The 20,234-nt window shown below is 33.5% G+C and overlaps 3 protein-coding genes across 3 annotated transcripts; 2 read left to right on the top strand and 1 right to left on the bottom strand.

The window, feature by feature from the left end:
* The first annotated feature begins 6,583 nt into the window (after positions 1-6,583).
* On the top strand, positions 6,584-10,476 carry LOC139893498 (phosphoinositide phospholipase C 2-like). The gene is made up of 9 exons (XM_071876657.1): positions 6,584-7,099; positions 7,444-7,640; positions 7,752-7,887; positions 8,053-8,301; positions 8,524-8,735; positions 8,990-9,107; positions 9,476-9,619; positions 9,705-9,791; positions 9,934-10,476. The coding sequence occupies exons 1-9, from the start codon at positions 6,794-6,796 to the stop codon at positions 10,225-10,227; spliced, it is 1,743 nt and encodes a 580-aa protein (XP_071732758.1). The 5' UTR covers positions 6,584-6,793; the 3' UTR covers positions 10,228-10,476.
* A 3,102-nt stretch (positions 10,477-13,578) lies between these two features.
* Positions 13,579-16,253, bottom strand: LOC139893497 (putative serine/threonine-protein kinase-like protein CCR3). Its single transcript, XM_071876656.1, has one exon. It carries the CDS (start codon positions 16,168-16,170, stop codon positions 13,801-13,803), a length of 2,370 nt encoding a protein of 789 aa, XP_071732757.1. The 5' UTR covers positions 16,171-16,253; the 3' UTR covers positions 13,579-13,800.
* A 3,108-nt stretch (positions 16,254-19,361) lies between these two features.
* LOC139890021 (uncharacterized) lies at positions 19,362-20,162 on the top strand. Its single transcript, XM_071872927.1, has one exon. It carries the CDS (start codon positions 19,362-19,364, stop codon positions 20,160-20,162), a length of 801 nt encoding a protein of 266 aa, XP_071729028.1.
* Positions 20,163-20,234: the final 72 nt, after the last annotated feature.

The raw sequence follows: 20,234 nt of genomic DNA, 5'->3' as shown, positions 1-20,234 counted from the left end.
TCTTCTAACTTCTTCTAATAATCCTATCTGATTAGAATTCGGGAGTAGAGGATGAATACTATCTTTAACTACATTGGGTCGACCTTCGAGGAGGAAAATCCTTGCGAAAAGAGTGAAACCAGTATTGCGAACAGGTTCGCCGGTAAGCGGATCGAGAACTCCGACATTAGGTGGTAAGTTCGGCTCGTGATACGGAGTACCTTCTTCATTTCTCCATAGGGTAAGTATTTCGCGAACCCATCCCCACTTTCTAAAGAAATCACGGTAGTTGATCGGTTGGTGCGCTCCCGTCACGCTATCTTCGGAGCTGGAGGAACTTGGTCTATTCGAAGAGGCCATCTTTCGCGATCACAGAAAGTTATGAAATGATTCTTGATATGAATTGAGGGTTGAATACTGGATGATATTTTCGTATTCTCGAATACATATATATAACAAAAAGATTCCGTAATTTACGGAGGAAATTTTGGAAAGTGCCAAATAAGATTCACGGTAATAGATATGATAGGATATGATTCGTCTATACACCGTGTATGCAATAAATGCAAAAACACGTGTCAAGACTTAGGAATGATAAAACATGTAATTTTCCACTAGGAATGATAAACTAAACTTATAATATGCAGCTAAGGTCGAAGTCCAGACTCACTAATGCATCTTAACAACTATCAGTTAGACACACTAATGCAAGATCTGGTTCGCTAAGACCACCGCTCTGATACCACCTGTAGTGACCCGTCCTAATCCACCTGGATAGAGTCTCCAACATTTGGTCTCATTGCGAGGTACTGACCTCTATATGCCATGAATGACTCCAATTAATATCTTTAAATTGAGCAAATGCACAGAGGAAGATTTCTTTCGTACCCGAGAATAAACATGCTTAAAAGTGTTAACCAAAAGGTTGGTGAGTTCATAGGTTTATCATAATCATTCATTTCCATAATTTTAATAGACCACAAGATTTTCATTTTATAAATATAATTCCCATAGCAGAATCCTCTTGTCTGCGTAAAGGTAAAATCATTCATATGGTGAACACCTGGTAACCGACATTAACAAGATGCATATAGAATATCCCCAAAACAGAATCCTCTCGTCTGTATAATAATAAGTCGAAGTACTAAAGCATCCGTACCTCGGATGGGGTTTGTTAGGCCCATAGATCTATCTTTAGGATTCGCGTCAATTATGGGTACTGTTCCCTAATTCTTAGGTTACCAAGCTAAAGGGGTGATATTCGATTTCGATAATCCAACCATAGAATATAGTTTTTAGTACTTGTGTCTATTTCGTCAAACATTTATAAAAACAGCGCATGTATTCTCAGTCCCAAAAATATATATTGCAAAAGCATTTAAAAATGGAGCAAATGAAACTCACGATACGATATTTGTAGTAAAAATATGCATACGACGGAACTGAACAATGCAGGGTTGACTTCGGATTCACGAACCTATAACAATTATATATATTAACACATATAATTGTAATCGGACAATTTCACATATAATTATTAGTGATATCAATTATATGTTTCATGTATATATATTTTATTATATATTATTAAATTGTAACTTATTATAATGTATTCAAATTAATATTTATATTTATATATGTGTAATTATTACTTATAATATTTTAAGATATATTTATACAGTAGATATAATTTAGTTATTATTATAGCTAACAAAAATATAGTATGTAATATACTTTTTATATATAAATCTCTTTCGTTTGTAAAACCAATAATTATATTATAATAGTACTAAAATAGAGTTAATAATACTAATAATAATAAAAATAATAATTTTTATAAAAATCGATATGATAATAATAATAATGATAATAATAATAATAATGTTAAAAGTAATAATAAAAGTAATGTTAATACTAATAATAATAATAATGATACTTTTAATTTTAATAAAAAGATAAGCTTCATAATAATGATAATTCTAATATTAGTCTTAATGATAATACTACTGATTTTGATTATAAGAGTCCTTATGATAATCATAAAAAGGATAATATTATTCCTAATAATAATGATAATATTAGTAAATAGTAATAATAATAATAATAATAAATAACAACAACAACAATAATAATAATAATATTAATAATAATAATAATAATAATAATTATAATAATAATTATAATAATAATAATAATTATAATAATAATAATAATAATAATAATAATAATAATAATAATAATAATAATAATAATAATAATAATAATAATAATAATAATAATAATAATAACTACTTCACTAGAAAAAGCTCCAAAAAGAATAACTGCCCATGCCTAGACTCGAACCCAAGACCTCTCGCTAACCGCTAACACCCTTAACCATTACTCCGCCTTGTATCTTTCTGAATTATTATCATACTTAATTCTTTTTATCTTTCTTTCTGTTTTCATCCTCTTCATCATCTATTGTACATCACCACGTGCATCATCATTAACTTCGTTTATTATAAACGTCATCATCTCCTCTTCATTATAAAATCACGAAATCAACATCATCACTCACTAGTCTCTGTAATATCATCACCATTTTCGTAACCCATTACTATTCACGATTTTCTTCATCATCGTTTCTTTATCACATCTTTTTCTTCGTTAATTATTATTTCGAATCATAATATCTTGATCAAGATCCTTTAACATCATCACGACATCATCATCTACCTTATATCAATCGTCACTATTCATCTTCTTCTTCATGTTATTACCCTCCATCATCATCATCATTTACTTTGTGATTACTATAACGGTATCATCAATATGTAACTTCATCATCATAATATCACTATCTTCCTTCACGACATCATCATCACCATAACAGGAAGTGGGTTTCGAACATTTACTATTCATCATCTTTTTCACATCATTTCATCTTCTTCGCTTCCTTTTATTTTAATCATCTTCGAACAGAAACAGACACAGAAATTATATAGCGAACAGCAGCAGTTACAAACAAGTAACTTGTGATCATCTACTATTAATCATCTTTATCTTCGCATTTTTAAACAGAAACAGTAGCTGTCGCATTATCGGTTAGCAAGGGTTGCAGCCGGTTGGAATCGAACACAAGCAGCAACAAAACACAAGTTTAGCAGTAACATGAGGGTTGTTTGAGTTGGTTATCAAAGTAGAAGTGCAACAGTAACAACTCGTTTGAATTGAACAGGAATAGAAAGTAGAAACTGCAGCTGCAGTTGGGGTGGTTTTGTGTGGTTATTTAGGCTGTAGAACCGGTAGACAAGTGGTGATGGGAGGCTGTGGTCGTGGGTTGCAAACAGAAAGAAACGGGCAGAGGTGGTGGTAGCTGTGGGATGGCGGTTTAGAATATGGTGCAAGGTGGCGGATGGTGATCAACGAAACATGTGAAGGGTGTGTGTGATCAAGAGGTGAGGTGGGTTTCGATTATGGGGTCTTAAATATCTCTGCATATGTATATGTACATATATAATATAGAGCAAAGATGATGGATGGTTAAATTATATATATATATATATATATATATATATATATATATATATATATATATATATTAGTTGTAAAGGTGGTTGTAAGTGATGGGTTCTTGGTTTTTAAGAAGTAAAAAGGTGATGATGGATTTATGAGAAAGAAGAAGAAACTGATAGTAGCAAGACAATGGTTTCGATTGTGGTGTGTAAATGAATAATTGTTTAAGTGAGTTTGTGGTAGGTGGTTGATGAATTATTATTAAACAGAACTAGGAAGCAGTAGTACATTCAATTGATTATTAGATGGTGGATATATAATAATGAATATGTACGTAAATTAGTATATCAATTACAATCAATCAATAACAGTAAAAGATATTTAATAATATAATAATATTTATAAACACATGTTGAAGAATATAAAGAAACATAAAAGCCATCGGAGACTTGTCAGTACTCTTGAGGACCTCGGATATTATTTCGTACTCTGTTGTTAATCAGGAGCGGATAAAAGTATTAAAAAAAAATTCCAAATTTTTAAATTAAATATCTTTATTTATTTTAGTCATTATGGTATAAAATTGGTCATTAATTTATTAAATAAAAATTACATCAACTGTCAGTACTCGATCCTGGGTAAAATATAAAAAGTGGTAAAATTTAATAATTAGATCCTAAATAGACTTTTAATAAGCCTATAGTTTATATAACTCATTTTCGGATCATATTTTATTTTACAATCATATAACTTCGTATTTAATTTACTTAATATCAATCAAAACATCAAACGAGTATTACAATCATTTAATATTTATTTTTAATATACATTATTTATATTTATATATAGATATGTTTTAAATAATAATTATTGTAATATCTTATTTTTATTTTATTTCACATAATTACATATAACAACAACATATAATATTTCAAATTACATTTCCAATTATTATTTATATATATATATACACACATATCTATTTATAATTAATTGTTCGTGAATCGTCAGAAATTGGTCGAGGTTAAATGAATATGAAAACAGTTCAAAATTTTTGAGACTCAACCTAACAGACTTTGCTGATCGTGTCAAAAATATTAAATCGTATCAAGAGTTTGATTTAAAATTAGTCGAAATTTTCCGGGTCGTCATATTCAGAATTCAATAATTCTGGTTAGGTCTTTTTTAGGGCTTTCTCTAAACCCTTAGGTTAGATTTATTTATTGTAATCAAGATTCAAGTTTTAATTTAAGTTCTTTTACATCTACCTTCTTTTTAAGGTATGATTCTATCCTTATTTTATTGTTTTACTTATTTTAATTACTGTATTCGTTTCTGTTCGTCTTCTGCTATGAACTAAACGTTCATAGTGATTACGTGGACGAAAACTGAACTTCATCTGAGAATCAGATGAAGCCGCCGGCCTCACTCCCAAGCCACCGGTTGGAAGGAAGCCGCCGGCTTCGTGCTTCATCCGCACAGTTTCTGGTTCTTTTCCAGAACTGTATGGTCGAGTTTCTGTAACGATATTTGAACTGTTTTGAATCTGTTATGCTTTAATATATACTTGTTTGCCATGCTTAATGATTAGATAACATGATTTTAGGGTTGACTAATACTTGATCCGATGATCTATTATTCGATTCATGCTACTTGTTTAGATCTAGTCCATCAAACTTGTTAAATTGAATTGCATGCAACTAGGTTAAACAACATAATAGTGATAAATATGTTGAATCTGAATTACGCTTTTATAATAGAGTTTGATATTGTTAGGCTTAATTGAAGAACCTTCGTTTGAATTTGTTTAATTAATGATTGCATGAGAACTTAGTAGTAATTGACTTTCAGCTAGTAACTTGAGTTGATCTACTTGGTGTTTAATAGCTTATATGATTTGTCAGTCTATTTACATATTGATCCTCATCACAAGATTAATGTGTATCATGTAATTGAATTGAACATGAAGAATTAAGATGTTAGTTATGAACATCACATATCTAGCATATGCTTTAAGTCCTGCTTATTGAATGATATGCAACACTTGTCTTAATCTGCTTAGGGATAATAATTGGTCTATGATTATTATTTTGATTTGTGTTAATATAAGTCATGAAACTTGCTTAATATGATTCCCGTATGAGTTAGTCGTTCATGTAACTGTTTTTATTTATAATTGTTTAATTTGAATATTTACTTTCTTGCTTTATATTTTGTTATTTTGTTTATCTTCAATCATCTCTTTTCTAAGAGATAAAAACCAACAACCTTAAAAACACATTAAAATCTATCTTTAGTTCTTTAATAAGAGCTAAGCTATATAATAAACAACTCTTATCTGCTTCCACGCTCTCTTGGGACGATAACCTAAATTACTACATCTGACCGGGTCTTGTTGCTCGTTAGGGTGTTAAAGTGTATAAAATAAAAGTTTTATAAATTTAAAAGTTGAAAAGCAAATTAAGCACCACTGTACACACACTTTCACCACATCAATAGCCTAAAATCTCAATATAAAAATACATACTATATGTACCAAAATTGACTATATGTATGCACCAAAATTGACTATCCATATCTATATTATCATTATTATTATAACAAATACAAGTTTGTTTGAAAAACTCGTTTAGCTCGACTTGTTTATACATAAGCGAACATACGAATTATTCAAGTCGTATACATACGAATTATTCAAGCCATATAAGCTCGATTAACTCGATCGATTATTAAACGAGCTTTCGAGCGAGTCGAATCGAATACTAATTTTTTCACAATCGGCTCGTGATACTAATCGAACAACACCCTTTGTTCGAACTCGAGCTCGAACTCATTAAAGCTCGAACTCAAAATAAACGAGCTCAAACTCAGTAGCTCGTTAAAAACTGATTCATTAAACCTTGATGTGTCAAATTGACTCAACTAGATGATATCTATCAATTAGACGTAGTCTGTATTGCAACACTTTTGGATATTTATAATTTACTTTATATTTTTCAATAAAAAGAAAAAAAGATAAATGATTAACAAATCGAACACCAGCCACACAGTAACACACACGTAAACAGATGGACCACCAATCCATATGCGTATCCAAATCCAATACCTTGCTTTGCTGTCGTCGTAAAACAATCATACTATAACCTGATTGAAACTGGAACTATGAAATTCAACTTTTAAATAACAAACAAAATTAATCACTTAAAACGAATCAACTACCTAAATACCTTCCCAATGTTTTAAGCAAAATTATATCATTCCAACTATAAAAATCTTCAAATTCCCATCAATTCAATCAATCAATCAATCAACGGCAATGGCTAATAAACAAACTTATCGAGTATGTTTCTGTTTCCGGCGACGGTTCCGGCTAGCTGCCACCGAAGCACCACCGTCGATCAAGTCTCTGTTCGATAAGTATTCTGAGAACGGAATCATGAACATCAATCACCTTCATCGGTTCCTAATTGATGTTCAAAAACAACATAATGCTACTGTTGAAGATGCTCAAACTATTATGCATAATACTGCGCATATCTTCCATCGCAAGGGTTTTAATCTCGAAACATTTTTTAAGTACCTGTTTGGTGATTCTAATCCTGCACTGGATCCCGATCGATCGGTAAACTATTACTCCGTACTTCAATTGATCGATTCAATATATAGTTTGTTTTATATTTAGACCTAATGTTTGAGTGATACTAAATTTAGAAATATTAATTATTCAGTTTGTGAATGAGTATATATATTGAGTAAAGTTTACATGTCTGAATATTACTAAATTTAGAAATATTACCGTTTCGGTTACTTTTCTTAGATTGTGTGTAATTTTTGTGAAGTGGACGGTAATATTGAAATTAGTGAGTAACTGAAAGAAGAAATGTAGGCTGAATTTGAATAAGTAAACGAGGATAATGCTGATGATGATACGATGATGATACGATGATGATATCTTTGATGTTTCAGGTTCATCATGATATGAATGCGCCATTGTCTCACTATTTTATATTTACCGGACACAATTCGTATTTAACTGGGAACCAACTGAGTAGTGATTGTAGTGATGTTCCGATTATTCAAGCGTTGGAGAGAGGTGTGAGAGTTATCGAGTTGGATATATGGCCTAACTCGACTAAGGATGATGTGGATGTTCTTCATGGAAGGTATGGTGTATGTACATTTTCAGTTGTTATTATCTAGTAATATTTTGTTTAAAAGTTATGAGCTATAGTGTGATTAATTAATAATTAATAATCGGTGGGTATGTTGTATAGGACGTTGACTGCACCGGTCGCGCTGATTAAGTGTTTAAGGTCTATTAAGGCTTATGCCTTTAGTGCATCTGAGTACCCTGTTGTGATTACCCTAGAAGACCACCTTACTACAGATCTTCAGGCTAAAGTGGCTCAGGTTTGAACTTTTACTTGTGTGATCTTGAATAAGTAAAACTAGTAATTATTTATAACTACTGATGGTGTTTGGATGTGCTTATTCCGTATGAGATTGTATTAAATGTTTGAACAATGTGATTTTGGATGTGCTTGATTTCATGATTTCAATGCGGTTAAATTGTAGATGGTTACTGAAACATTTGGAGAGATGCTATTTACTCCTGATGCGGACGGCTTAGGCGAATTTCCATCTCCAGAATTTCTAAAAAGAAGGATTATTATATCCACTAAACCTCCTAAAGAATACCTTAAAGCAAAAGACACTCAGCCCGGTGGAGATGGAAATGCTTCACATAAAGAGACCGATGCATCTGTAGAAGCTTGGGGTGGTGAAATTCCCAGTTTTAAACATAAAACTTCATCTGATTTCAAGGTACCTTAATACAGTTTACTTGCTTTTCCTATTTTATACGAGTAATTAAGAACAAGGTTGCAAAAATCGCTACTCGGGGAGTAGTTCTTCGGGACTTTTTAGGGAGTACCCTGAAACTTGGGGAGTACTCGGATGTTGACCAAGTTTGACTGAGATTGACTGAGTACTCACCGAGTTGCAAAAACTGAGTGGGTTCAATGCTGAGTGAATATTTTGTTGCAGGATGATTTGGAGGACTCTGAGGAGGAAGATGAAGATCTTCATGATGACCATTGTGCCCCTGAATATAGGAATTTGATTGCTATTCATGCTGGAAAGGGGAAAGGTGGTTTAGATGATTGGCTGAAAGTTGACCCTGATAAAGTCAGACGTCTTAGCTTAAGTGAGCAAGAGCTTGAGAAAGCAGCAAAAACTCATGGCCCACAAATTGTCAGGTATCGTTTAAAATTGTTATGAACATCGGCTAAATGATCAAGGAAACATGTTTATGTAGTATGTGTTAAATACCTTGAGTGTCATTAGTATATCTGTATACGTGTTGTATGATTCTGTGTCACTAAAAGATTTCATATTTGTTTAATCCATCAGGTGTAAGTACTATGTAGTGGAAATAATTTTATTTTGTTGTTGATATTATTGACTTGTTTGGGCTCTTTATCAAGTTGTCCTCATTTACTGTTTGATTTAGGTTCACTCAGAAAAATATACTGAGAGTGTATCCAAAGGGGATACGGTTCGACTCATCGAATTACAACCCGATGATTGGGTGGATGCATGGAGCACAGATGGTTGCATTTAATATGCAGGTTAGTTATGTAGTTCATTAACAATTTTATGAGTCTGCCACAATCGTCTCATGGATCTCGTTTATGTTACATTTTGAATTCTCTGTTTATGTATGCTTAGGTTCATTGTTACTTAGTTGCTCAACTTATTGTGCAATCACCATACATCACCCTACTATTTTCCTTCACCTCATATTAGAGGTGGTAAGATGGGCGGGCTTGACAGGTGGATAACGTGTTTTGGTTCAAAATGAGTCGTTTTTCAGTATGGTATGAAAACGAGCAGCACTGGGTTAGGTTGGACTATGAACAATGTTGTTGTCCATTTTTCATTTTTTTTTTTTAAATAAATAATAATTGTTAATGATTATAAAACAACATTGTTACAGGGCTATGGAAGGTCACTTTGGGTGATGCAAGGAATGTTCAAGGCCAACGGTGGTTGCGGATACGTTAAAAAACCTGATATTCTGATGGAAAATGAGTCTATCTTTGATCCTAGAATTACATTACCTGTCAAAATGACTCTTAAGGTAACAAACAACTATGTTCTGTTCTTTTATGTCAGTTATATCCATTTACAATTCGACTAATAAATACTCCGTAAATGCGTCTCAGGTAACTGTGTATATGGGTGAAGGATGGTATTATGATTTCTCACATACACATTTTGATGCATATTCACCTCCAGATTTCTACACAAGGGTAAGACACTTTATTTGATACTCCATTGTTGACCTTACCCAATTGTCCATAAGCGATTGAACCTAGCCCAAATAGACTCAATAATAAGTAACTGGGTCAAAGTTGATACCTTTTTGTAAAAGTTATTGCATCTTTCTTACAGGTTGGAATAGCTGGAGTACCTGCTGATACTATTATGAAGAGAACAAAAGCAATGGAGGACAGTTGGATCCCATCATGGAACGAAGAATTTGAATTCCCGTTAACAGTTCCCGAACTAGCTCTCCTTCGAATCGAAGTTCATGAGTATGACATGTCAGAAAAAGATGATTTCGGTGGCCAAGCATGCCTACCCATTTCGGAGCTGCGTAAAGGCATTCGAGCAGTTCCACTTTACAGCCAGAAAGGTGACAAGTACAAAACGGTAAAGCTACTTATGAACTTTGACCTTGTGTAGTTTGTTTCATGTGCCATCTGGGTACTGTTTTGGGTTGTTCCTTTGGATCTGTTGGGATGATGCTGGTGAAGCCTTCTTGTTGTGTGTATATGTATGTATGAGTGTTATTTGTTTGTTGATTATATGTGAATATTTCCGAAATGTTGTACAAAGCCATGAGAAATCTTGTGTTGTGATAGTTACAGTTGATTGATGCATAATATAATATTTGTGTTTATATATAAATATATACATGAGAAATCATATCTACATTGATGAGTCGTGTATTGTTTGTTTCGTCTTTGTCTTGTTAGTTTCGGCTATTGTCTTATTAGTTGTTTAGTGTTGTCGCGTTGGTTTTAAGTCCTTGTAATGTTCCGTTTTGGTTTTTTTTTCTTCCATAATTTTGATGAATATTGGCGTGATTTTTATAGATTTCGCTTTTTTTTTTTATGGAAAAATAAAGATCTACTTATTTGATGATTTCCTTTTTTTTTGGAACAAAAGTATGGGATCACTCGGGGGACTTAACCATCTAGGCGTTCATCTCTAGCATTGTCATAACCCGCCCTCAACTGCTGCTCAGGAGGAAACTCGGCCCAATCCGAGGGCATGGGCAGTAAAACTCCTTTCCCCCACTGCCCGTGGAACGCGATGTGCCAAAAGCACCCTTGAGTGGAATTTAATGGTAAAGGGCAACTTTGTGTACAATGTTGCACTCTACGGGAGTCGAACTCCTAACCTCTCGCTAAGAGAGTCAAGTCACTACTAAATGAGCTACAACACAAGGTTATTTGATGATTTACTAACTGGATTCAAAGTTGCTTTTATTTGAAACATCTGCTAAATTTTAACAATAGTCCACACTTATATATGGTTAAGATGAAGAATTGAAGACCACTCAAAATCACCTATCGAATAGTGGTGTAATGGTTATTTTTTATTGGGTATGTGATTAACGTCTATACACATTATTATATTATTATTATTATTACTTTATATTAAAACAAATTATTATTAGACAAAATTTCATTTCTCGTCCCTGATATTTAAATCAAATTTGACTCCTCGTCCTTTTTCTTTTTTTTTGTGCATCCCTCGTCCCTAATATTTGGACGTTCTACATTCCTCGTCCTTCCGTCTATTCTCTATCAATTTCAGTCGTTACCTTCAATCACGTGATGAACATGTGAGGGTATTTTAATCTTTTTTTTATTTTTTCCTTTTCTTTATTATTTATTTATTTATCTTTTCACCTCACCCCAACCCCAACAAATGTTTGTGTTTGACTTCTATCCAAAAACTTCAACCAAATCTCAACTCTATCATCATCTCTTTCATCTTTATTAAAAAACACCAAATATCTCACAAAAAAATTTCTGTTTTTTTATTATCAAATAATGATCACATCATTTATCATTTTTACTTTCAGAAAATCAAAAAGAAAAGGAAAATCATATTTCCTATTTCTGCTACAGTTCGTATTTTGATATGCACCCAAATCATCAAAACACATTTCAAACCCTGAAAACACAATTCATCCAAAAAAACCCATATCCTAACAAAAAAATATACTATCCTTAACTTCTAGGATTATTTTATTAAACACATTAAAACATCAATTATTAGCATAAAAAATGAATAAACTGTACCAATCAAAAGCAGTAATAAAGTAACAAGAACACCAGCCCAAAGTGGTAAAAAAACCAAGTGTCAAAATCTTAAGAGCAATAGCACTTCCAATAACTTCTTGTATATCAACCCCAATTAGTGCAACTTCAGTCATTATCCATAACAATTTTCGAAACCCAGATTGATATGTGAAAACAAGATCTATTTTTCAGATCTGAAAACAAGATGTAATATTTAAATCGGAAACCGTTGGATCGGAGACCATTTAATCGCTGCGTTTTCCGGATCTGATTTAAACCTGTGTAATTTGTTGTTCTTCTTTTTGGATCTGATTTTGATTATAAAACCTCTATTTATTTTCTTCTTCTATTGTTGTTATATGCTCCTGTGGTTGGTATTCCAAGGGCTTTGAAATCTGAGTTGGGTTTCAAAGTTGATTGTAAATGTTCGTATTTAATGGTGATGATGTTGTACAGTAATGATTTTGATTTTCATTTTGTACTGGGTTTTTTATTTGGGAAGTGGTTCCTAGTTTTAACATGATAGATCTACTGTAACAGGAAAGAATTGGGAGAGAGATGTAGCAGAGGAACGAACACAGAGTAATTACGGAGTATATACATAAGGGTATTTTGGGAAGAATGGGAAGAAAATACAATGACAAAAATACCCCACATGATATGCACGTGATAAGAGGTAACGGCTGGTTTTAACAGAAAATAGACGGGAGGATGAGAGATGTCGATTTATGATACATTAGGGACGAGGAATTCACAAAAAAAAATAAAAATGACATAGAGTCAAATTTGATATAAAGTTCAGGGACGAGGAATGAAATTTTATCTTATTATTACTTTATATTAAAACAAAACATATTTTGATCTAGAAAGTCAAATACTTTCATCAAATTATATTGAAATACATGTAAATATGTGATCTATTATTGAATCTACCAAGAGGAAATGTTCAAATGTTGAATACACATAGACAATTTCCATTCCGTAGTTTACATATATTCAAAACTAAACAAATTCAACACTACTTTTAATTTATTCATCGCTATAGGATTTATATATATATGTCACCTTCTTTGACCAAAACTTTTATAGTACTTGATCATACCAAAATGAAGCAAAATGATTGTAGCCATAACCGGTTTTAGATTTAGAAGTTTGGAACTAATTTTGCACACGCTTTTCAAAAAAAAAAAAAAAAAAAAAAAACTAATTTTGCACATTCTAAATGATTAAACAAAGACACGCGTTAGGTACAATATTTATTTTTAGTACACATGTGTGGACCTACTAACTAAACTAATCAACCCATTGCTACTAATTTTTTAAGCAAACAAATTTCATTCCAAATGTCTTTTATTAGTATATTAATTCATAAATATGAATTTTTTTTGTATTATATATTATAATATTATAATTATTAGTTATAACACATTTATGTCTGTCAAAATGAACCTAAACATTTCAAAAGATAAATACAGTTGTATGCTTTTATTTTGGGCTTTGCTAGCAAAACTTTTTTATTTTTTTAAGTAGAGAGAACATGCCATTCACCTAATTCCTTGTTGCTACACATAAAGTGAATTTTTTCCAACAAATCAAGTATGATGATTATGTTGCAAATATAATACCACTTTAAGTTATGGTATACAAAATCAACAACTTATATATTTTATTTAATAGACAGTTCACTTTTAAGTTTTAATCAACTTTAAAAATAACAAACTTAACCAAATTAAAAATCAGGAATTAGAACCAAACAACTAACAATGATCTAAAAAACCATACAAAACCTGAATTATCCTCTTTATTGACACTTACAAAGAATGGAACTTGCAAATTGTTTCATCAACATATCTACATTCTTTACAAATATACCCAGGTCCCAAAAAATCCAATAAATCAAATCCACAAAATAAAACAAAAATAATAAAATAATAAAAAATAATCAATCTGAAGGTACTGAAATACTACCAGAAATACTACCATGACTATCACTAATCAATCCCAAAGCTCTCTCCAAATTAGCAACAATATCAGTCATGCTTGGTCTATAAATACCTTCTGTATTCACACAATGTAAAGCAGTATATGCCATTAGCTCAACTGCTTCAGCCTCATTCACTTCAGGTGGCCCGACCCGTTTATCCAATATCTTACCCAGTTCGCCCGCCATGATTATAGGCACAGCATAATCCACCAAACTAATCGGTGCACCACCGTTAACTTCATTACTCTTAAATATAGCCCGTCTTCCGGTTAAAAGTTCTAACAACACAACCCCAAAACCATAAACGTCACTTTTTGCAGTTAGCACATTTAGCCCATAATATTCTGGGTCAATGTAACCAACTGTACCAGCTGCTTTTGTGGGTCGAAACTCACGATCAGATATCGGGCCCATTAACGATAACCCGAAATCAGACACTCTCGCAACCCATTTCGCGTCTAGCAGAATATTTGACGATTTAATGTCTCTGTGTATTATAGGAGGAACCGCGTAATTATGAAGATATTCAATACCTCTAGAAGCATCTAACGCGATCTTAATTCTCATTTTCCAAGAATTTAAAAAACTACTACTCTTTTCGACGTTGTTAGTCCCATGTAAATGATCAAATAACGCCCCGTTTTTCATGTAATCATAAACTAAAAGGCGTTCATCGCGTTCTTGACAAAACCCAACGAGCCTAACCAAATGTTTATGGTTTAATCTTGACAAAAACGCTAATTCCGAATCAAACGCGCTCTCTTTTTCTTGAAACTTTTTCGTTTTATCAGTTACTTCACTTCGTTTAATAGCGACTTCACGACCATCTAATAATTTGCCTCTATAAACGACACCGAAACTCCCTGCACCAATTTTGTTCTCTAGTGAAAAATCGTTTGTAGCTAACGCCAGGTCAGCAAACGTGAACTCCTCTTCTTTATCCGCTTGTTTAGACGACGTCCCGCTTCTTTGTCTCCTAAAACCTCGTGACAGCTGTCGCCTAATCGTAGCTGATCTCGAAACTTGACCACTACCATTTTGACCCGCATTATTCGACCCATTAATTCTAGGTTGTACAGAGTTGTGTATCCTTTTATTCCCAAAACAAACACCCATCCACAAACAATATATAACACTACAGATACCTGCAACTGCCCCAACGGACCCCACAATCGCAAATGCTAACAAACCTCTAGTCAACTTTCTTGACCGTACAGTCCTTACCGTTGGTGGTACTGGTATGAATGCAGGTGGAGGTGCTAACCTGGGTTGACCCATATTGGTTACATCACAAGGTGTACAAATGGACCCAAACCCAGAACAAAGCGATTGTGATTGTGGATATATCCCACATTCACAACCCGTACTAACACACGGGCCAGGAAGAATTTGATCAAAACCAATCAAACTTGACCCATTTCCAACCCAACCTTGTCCCCAACACATAACCGAAAAATTATTACTTGTTAGCCCACAAGTGAAATCCAATCCAGCAACAATCGTTTCAAACGAAACGTTACCAATATCATAACTACCATTAACAACAACACCTCCTCTCCCACCCCAACAAACAACAGACTTATTTAATCTACGCAATGCACACGTATGATTCGCACCAAGCGCAAGTGAATTAAACTCAAATGCTAAATGATCAGGTACATTAATTTGTCCGTACTCATTATCACCTCTACAAATCAAAAAACCACTAGAGTTTAAACCACAAGCATGATTACCACCAACTGCAATACTTATCATACTACAATTCATAAACTGACCTTGTATAGAATTCGATAATCTTGAATTCGTTCCGAAACAAATTATCCCTTTATTCGTATCGTTTAACTTGATCCCACAATTTACACCCAATCCTGAAGATATCATCTTCATCCCAATTCTTTCATTTGGTAACACATTATTATTTCTCCAACAATAAACATTTGAATCATTAGTATTAGTACTATTTGTGATGGCACAAATTTGATTGTTACCGATCGATAATTCGCGTAAAAGTACGGTTTCGTTGTAATAAATTCGTTTGGGGATTAAATTATAATCCCAGCACACAAGAGTTGTTCCACCGGACCTGATACCACAAAACACATCACGGCCACCGGCGATTGATTCGAAGGAGATGTTGGAGAAGATCGAGACGACGGCTCCGTTACGCCAGCATTGGATGCGTTGACTGGGTTGACCGGCGACAATTCCGCAAACGGTGAGAGTGTTTCCATATGTAACAGAAAGTGTAGTGGCTGAGCCACCAAGAGCATTGATTGATGAAATGAGAGATGACGTAAGTATGAAGATGACGGAGAGGAGTGACGTCATGTTATGGTTGTTAGAGTGTGGCCGGCGGTGATGTTTTTCATCGGAGGATGGCCGGAGAAAATGTAGGGGTGAGAATTGGTTTTGATTTTGAAAGTGTGGAAAATTTGTTGGGGGAGTAGAATGTAAAGCGGGATATATTGTTAATTATTAATAAAAAAAAGTGGCTCATAGCGAATAAATTAATGACACGTGTCAAGTGTCGCCATGATTTTTCTAATATTAGATGTCAAGTTTGACTCAGAAGTTCGTCTTTTGAAATGGGATAAAAGAAAGTTACCCGAATAGTCCCTCAAATTACGTATTAAGTTTAATATAATATAATAGTCCGTATAGTTTTGCTTATGCACTGTTTAATTTGTGTTTATTTTCTTTTTGGGTAGTACTGTATTTGTATTCTTGTAGACGTCTATATGCAATATGGATTTGGATTTGTTTATTTATGATCACAAATTATTTGTTACCCGTTATTAATGATATTCATATGCTTATCCTAAATGACGGTTATATAGCATGTTTTTCTTCGGTAGTAAAGAAACCTCTTTATATGTGAATAACTACATTGACTCTCTTATACAGGGTAAAGTCTCGGGTAATCAAGCCCCTCAAGGGGAGACCTGCTATCGAGTGATATACGCATTATGTGTACCTTCTGGTCACACTCTTTTTCTGAACAATTTGGCATAGTCAGGAATTGAACCCGGGTGGTGTGCTTCATTGGACAACTCAGTGACCACTCAAGCAAGCCTGTGTAGTTGGTTATATAGCATGTTACACATATTACATAATTTACATGGCAGTTATTTTTTCACTTTTTACATGACAGTTATTAAATTAAATTGTACGTTCTTATTTTCTATTTTCTTTTTTCATTTTGAGCGGAGGTATTTGTAGAGGTAGTTTCTCTACCCTAGAATAAAATAAGATATAACTTTTGTACGATCAGTTGGGGAAACCTTTTTTTATTCATAGGTGAAGAAACGACTTCCCTCTTACTTTAGGACATACTCCCTCCGTCAAGCTTTGTAGAAAATGTTTGATTCTACAAATTGATATTCATCGTAAGGGTTGAGATTCAGATATTTTAAAAAGATAGATTGACTAACGTTAAACCTCAATCGATCGAGATATTATTGACGACAAGTTAAACAGTGAAGGAAGAAGATGACCGTATCGATGTTGTTGCGGCGTCGACAAGGGCAGATCCAGTACAGAGCAATTGGTATCAGTAGCCTTAACAATCGATTTTCTTTTTAACCATCTTCATTTAACTGAGTGGTTACCACCCTTATGAGTTCCGTGAGATATCGAGTTCGAATCTCACCCGGAAGTTTCATAATGCAATTTGCTTTGTAGTTGGTTATGGAGTCCTCTAGAGGCATCATTGTCTGAGCCTGTCCTATGACAGTTGTTCTGGGGTGCTTTCCAATGGTGACTACACGCAGAGTCAGGGGCGAAACTACTTGGGGGTAGGGGGCGCCCGTCCATAGTGGATTTTTTTTCAGTGTAAAAATTTTGGGGTTTTCGACTTTGTCCCCAGTGGATTTTTGTTTTTTCCACAAAACCTACATATTTTGCCCAAAACCTTCAAATTTTGCCCCAAATTCTCCAACTTTTGCCTCAAAATCTTCAAATTTTGCTCAAAAATCTTCAACTTTTGCCTTAAAACCATCATAATTTTCCTAAAAACCTCATTTTTTTTTCCCAAAAACCTCCATATTTTGTCCAAAAAATTGCTACGGTTTTGATTTTTTTTTTTGTCCCCAGTGAAAAAATGCCTAGTTCCGCCACTGCGCAGAGTCTGTTCTACGGCAGTTATTCGGTGGAACATCACTGACACTTGAAACATATATGATCGGGGTGATGGGAACTCGTTTAATGATCCCCGTAAGTGACTTCAATATTGCTGTTAAAAAAACAACCAAATTTTTTAAGTAGTTATAAGTTAATGTTCTACATCGCATTTGGAAAAAGTTTTCTGCATCGACACTGAGTTGATGACGACTACGACCTAGTCATTGATTATGAAGGGCTAAAAGCCTAAGAATGAATAATAAATATTGATGAAAATATTAAGTAGCCCAGGACCCATTGAAATTGAAAGCTAAGAAATAAACAACCATACGAATTTCATTTTCATTATTCTAAAACTAATTTTAAGATAAATATACTAGCAACAAAGAAACGACCTAAATTGAAATTGACTAATTTTTTCATTCACATTCACATTCACATTCACATTAATACTAATAAAAACTAACATTAGCAAATAAATACGGCAAGAGAAATATTCATTTGAATTCCTAATTTAATTTAAGATTTAAAAAATCATTCTCAGCCCCTCATTCCATATTACACAATTCAATATATTCAAATTCAAACAAATTGCAACAGTACGTTCTTCAACACCGTCAAATTGGAATGTTAAAACTGATGATGACGATGGTTCTGACAGTGAATCTGAATCCGCTGATTTAGATGGAGGAGTGAAGATGGAAGATGGAAGATGTTAAGATCAATGTTGAAGAAAAGGAGGTTGAAGAAGCACATGTTCAGGCACCAACAGAGTCTAATCATGACAAGAACAAGGAGGAAAGGGATTCCAGTGAACATGTAGGTGATCCTAGCTCTCTTCAATCCAAAGGTAACGAAGGTTTTTCCAAAATCTTTTCACAAGACATTGATAAAATGGCAAAGGCAGCAGCAAAAGTTGGGGGTAATGAGGATAGAATAAAAGATTTGTGTGCTCAACTTATCGATCAAATTAGTGTCTTAACTAGATATCAATGAAGCTCATGTCGATTAACATAAGGAGTACTAAAAAACGATTCAAGAGGTTACGGGTAAAGGAATTATGCTATTCAAATAATGTTAATTTCCTAGGCGTTCAAGAGACCAAGATGCATTGGTTAGAACCTTTTCGTGTTAAAAGCATGTGGGGCAATTTTACTTTTGATTTTGCTTGTAGTCTATCTAGAGGAAGATCGGGTGGAATCTTATCCTTTTGGTATCCTAATTTTTTTGTCAAAGAAGAGATTTGGTGTGATATTAATTATGTTATTATGAAGGGGAAGTGGGTGAATTCGGATGATACGTTCTTTATGGTTAACGTTTACGGGCCTCACAATATGCGCGATAAGGTTAACCTCTAGTCAAAACTAGCTAACTTTATCAGGTCTAACGTTGGTGAATATATGATGTTTGGGGATTGGAATGAAGTCTGTGATGCTAGTGAAAGATATGGGTGTAATTTTAATAATGAAGGTGCATCGGCATTTAACTCTTTTATTCATGAGTCGGGGATGGTGGAGCTTCCTTTAGACGGAAGGAGGTTTACGTGGGTAAATAAAAAAGCATCAAAGATGAGTCGGTTAGATCGTGTATTTATGTCGGTCAATGGCCTTAACATTTTTTCTGACATTAAACTCAATACACTTAACCGTGAGTACTCGGATCATTTTCCTCTGTTGGCAAGGGTTAACAAAAATGACTATGGCCCGATTCCTTTTAAATTTTACAACTCTTGGCTTACTTGTTCAGATTTTGACGAATTAGTCCGTGATAAATGGTCGGAAGATGAACGTGTTTTTCATGATAAACTGAAGGAGCTGAAAATGTCCATTAAAGCTTGGATGATTGAAAAAAGAAGATGTGATAATGCCAATAAGACCACGATTATAAACAGAATTAGTGAACTCGATGATAAAATAGATGATAATGTGATTGATGAGGCAGAAATGGTGGAACGAGGTGACTTAGCTCAACAGTTACATAACTTGAAACAAGAGGAGGATGCGGATAACTTGCAAAAATCGAGAATAAAATGGGATGTTGAGGGTGATGAAAATTCAAAAAATTTCCACGCTCTACTCAAACAAAAGAGGTCCAAACAAACGATTAATGGCATTCAAGTGGATGGTGAATGGATTACGGATCCTTCTTTGATAAAAAATGCTTTCTTTAACTTTTTTAAATGCAAATTTAAACGCAATTGATAATGCTAAAAATGAACACATATTTAATAGCATTATCCTTCAAGAAGGACAAGCTTTTAGTTGCAATTGTTC

This window comes from Rutidosis leptorrhynchoides, chromosome 2 (assembly GCF_046630445.1).
Source record: "Rutidosis leptorrhynchoides isolate AG116_Rl617_1_P2 chromosome 2, CSIRO_AGI_Rlap_v1, whole genome shotgun sequence".
Classification (NCBI taxonomy): Eukaryota; Viridiplantae; Streptophyta; class Magnoliopsida; order Asterales; family Asteraceae; genus Rutidosis; species Rutidosis leptorrhynchoides.
Note: the sequence above shows the minus strand (reverse complement) of the source record. Positions and strands in the feature narration are given on the sequence as shown.

Excerpts from the sequence above, each read along its gene's own strand:
- LOC139890021 (XM_071872927.1), top strand. The coding sequence starts at position 19,362 with ATGATGTTTGGGGATTGGAATGAAGTCTGTGATGCTAGTGAAAGATAT.
- LOC139893497 (XM_071876656.1), bottom strand. The coding sequence starts at position 16,170 with ATGACGTCACTCCTCTCCGTCATCTTCATACTTACGTCATCTCTCATT.
- LOC139893498 (XM_071876657.1), top strand. The coding sequence starts at position 6,794 with ATGGCTAATAAACAAACTTATCGAGTATGTTTCTGTTTCCGGCGACGG. Across the intron at positions 7,100-7,443 it reads CACTGGATCCCGATCGATCG|GTTCATCATGATATGAATGC; the intron begins GTAAACTATTAC and ends TTGATGTTTCAG. Across the intron at positions 7,641-7,751 it reads GTGGATGTTCTTCATGGAAG|GACGTTGACTGCACCGGTCG; the intron begins GTATGGTGTATG and ends TATGTTGTATAG.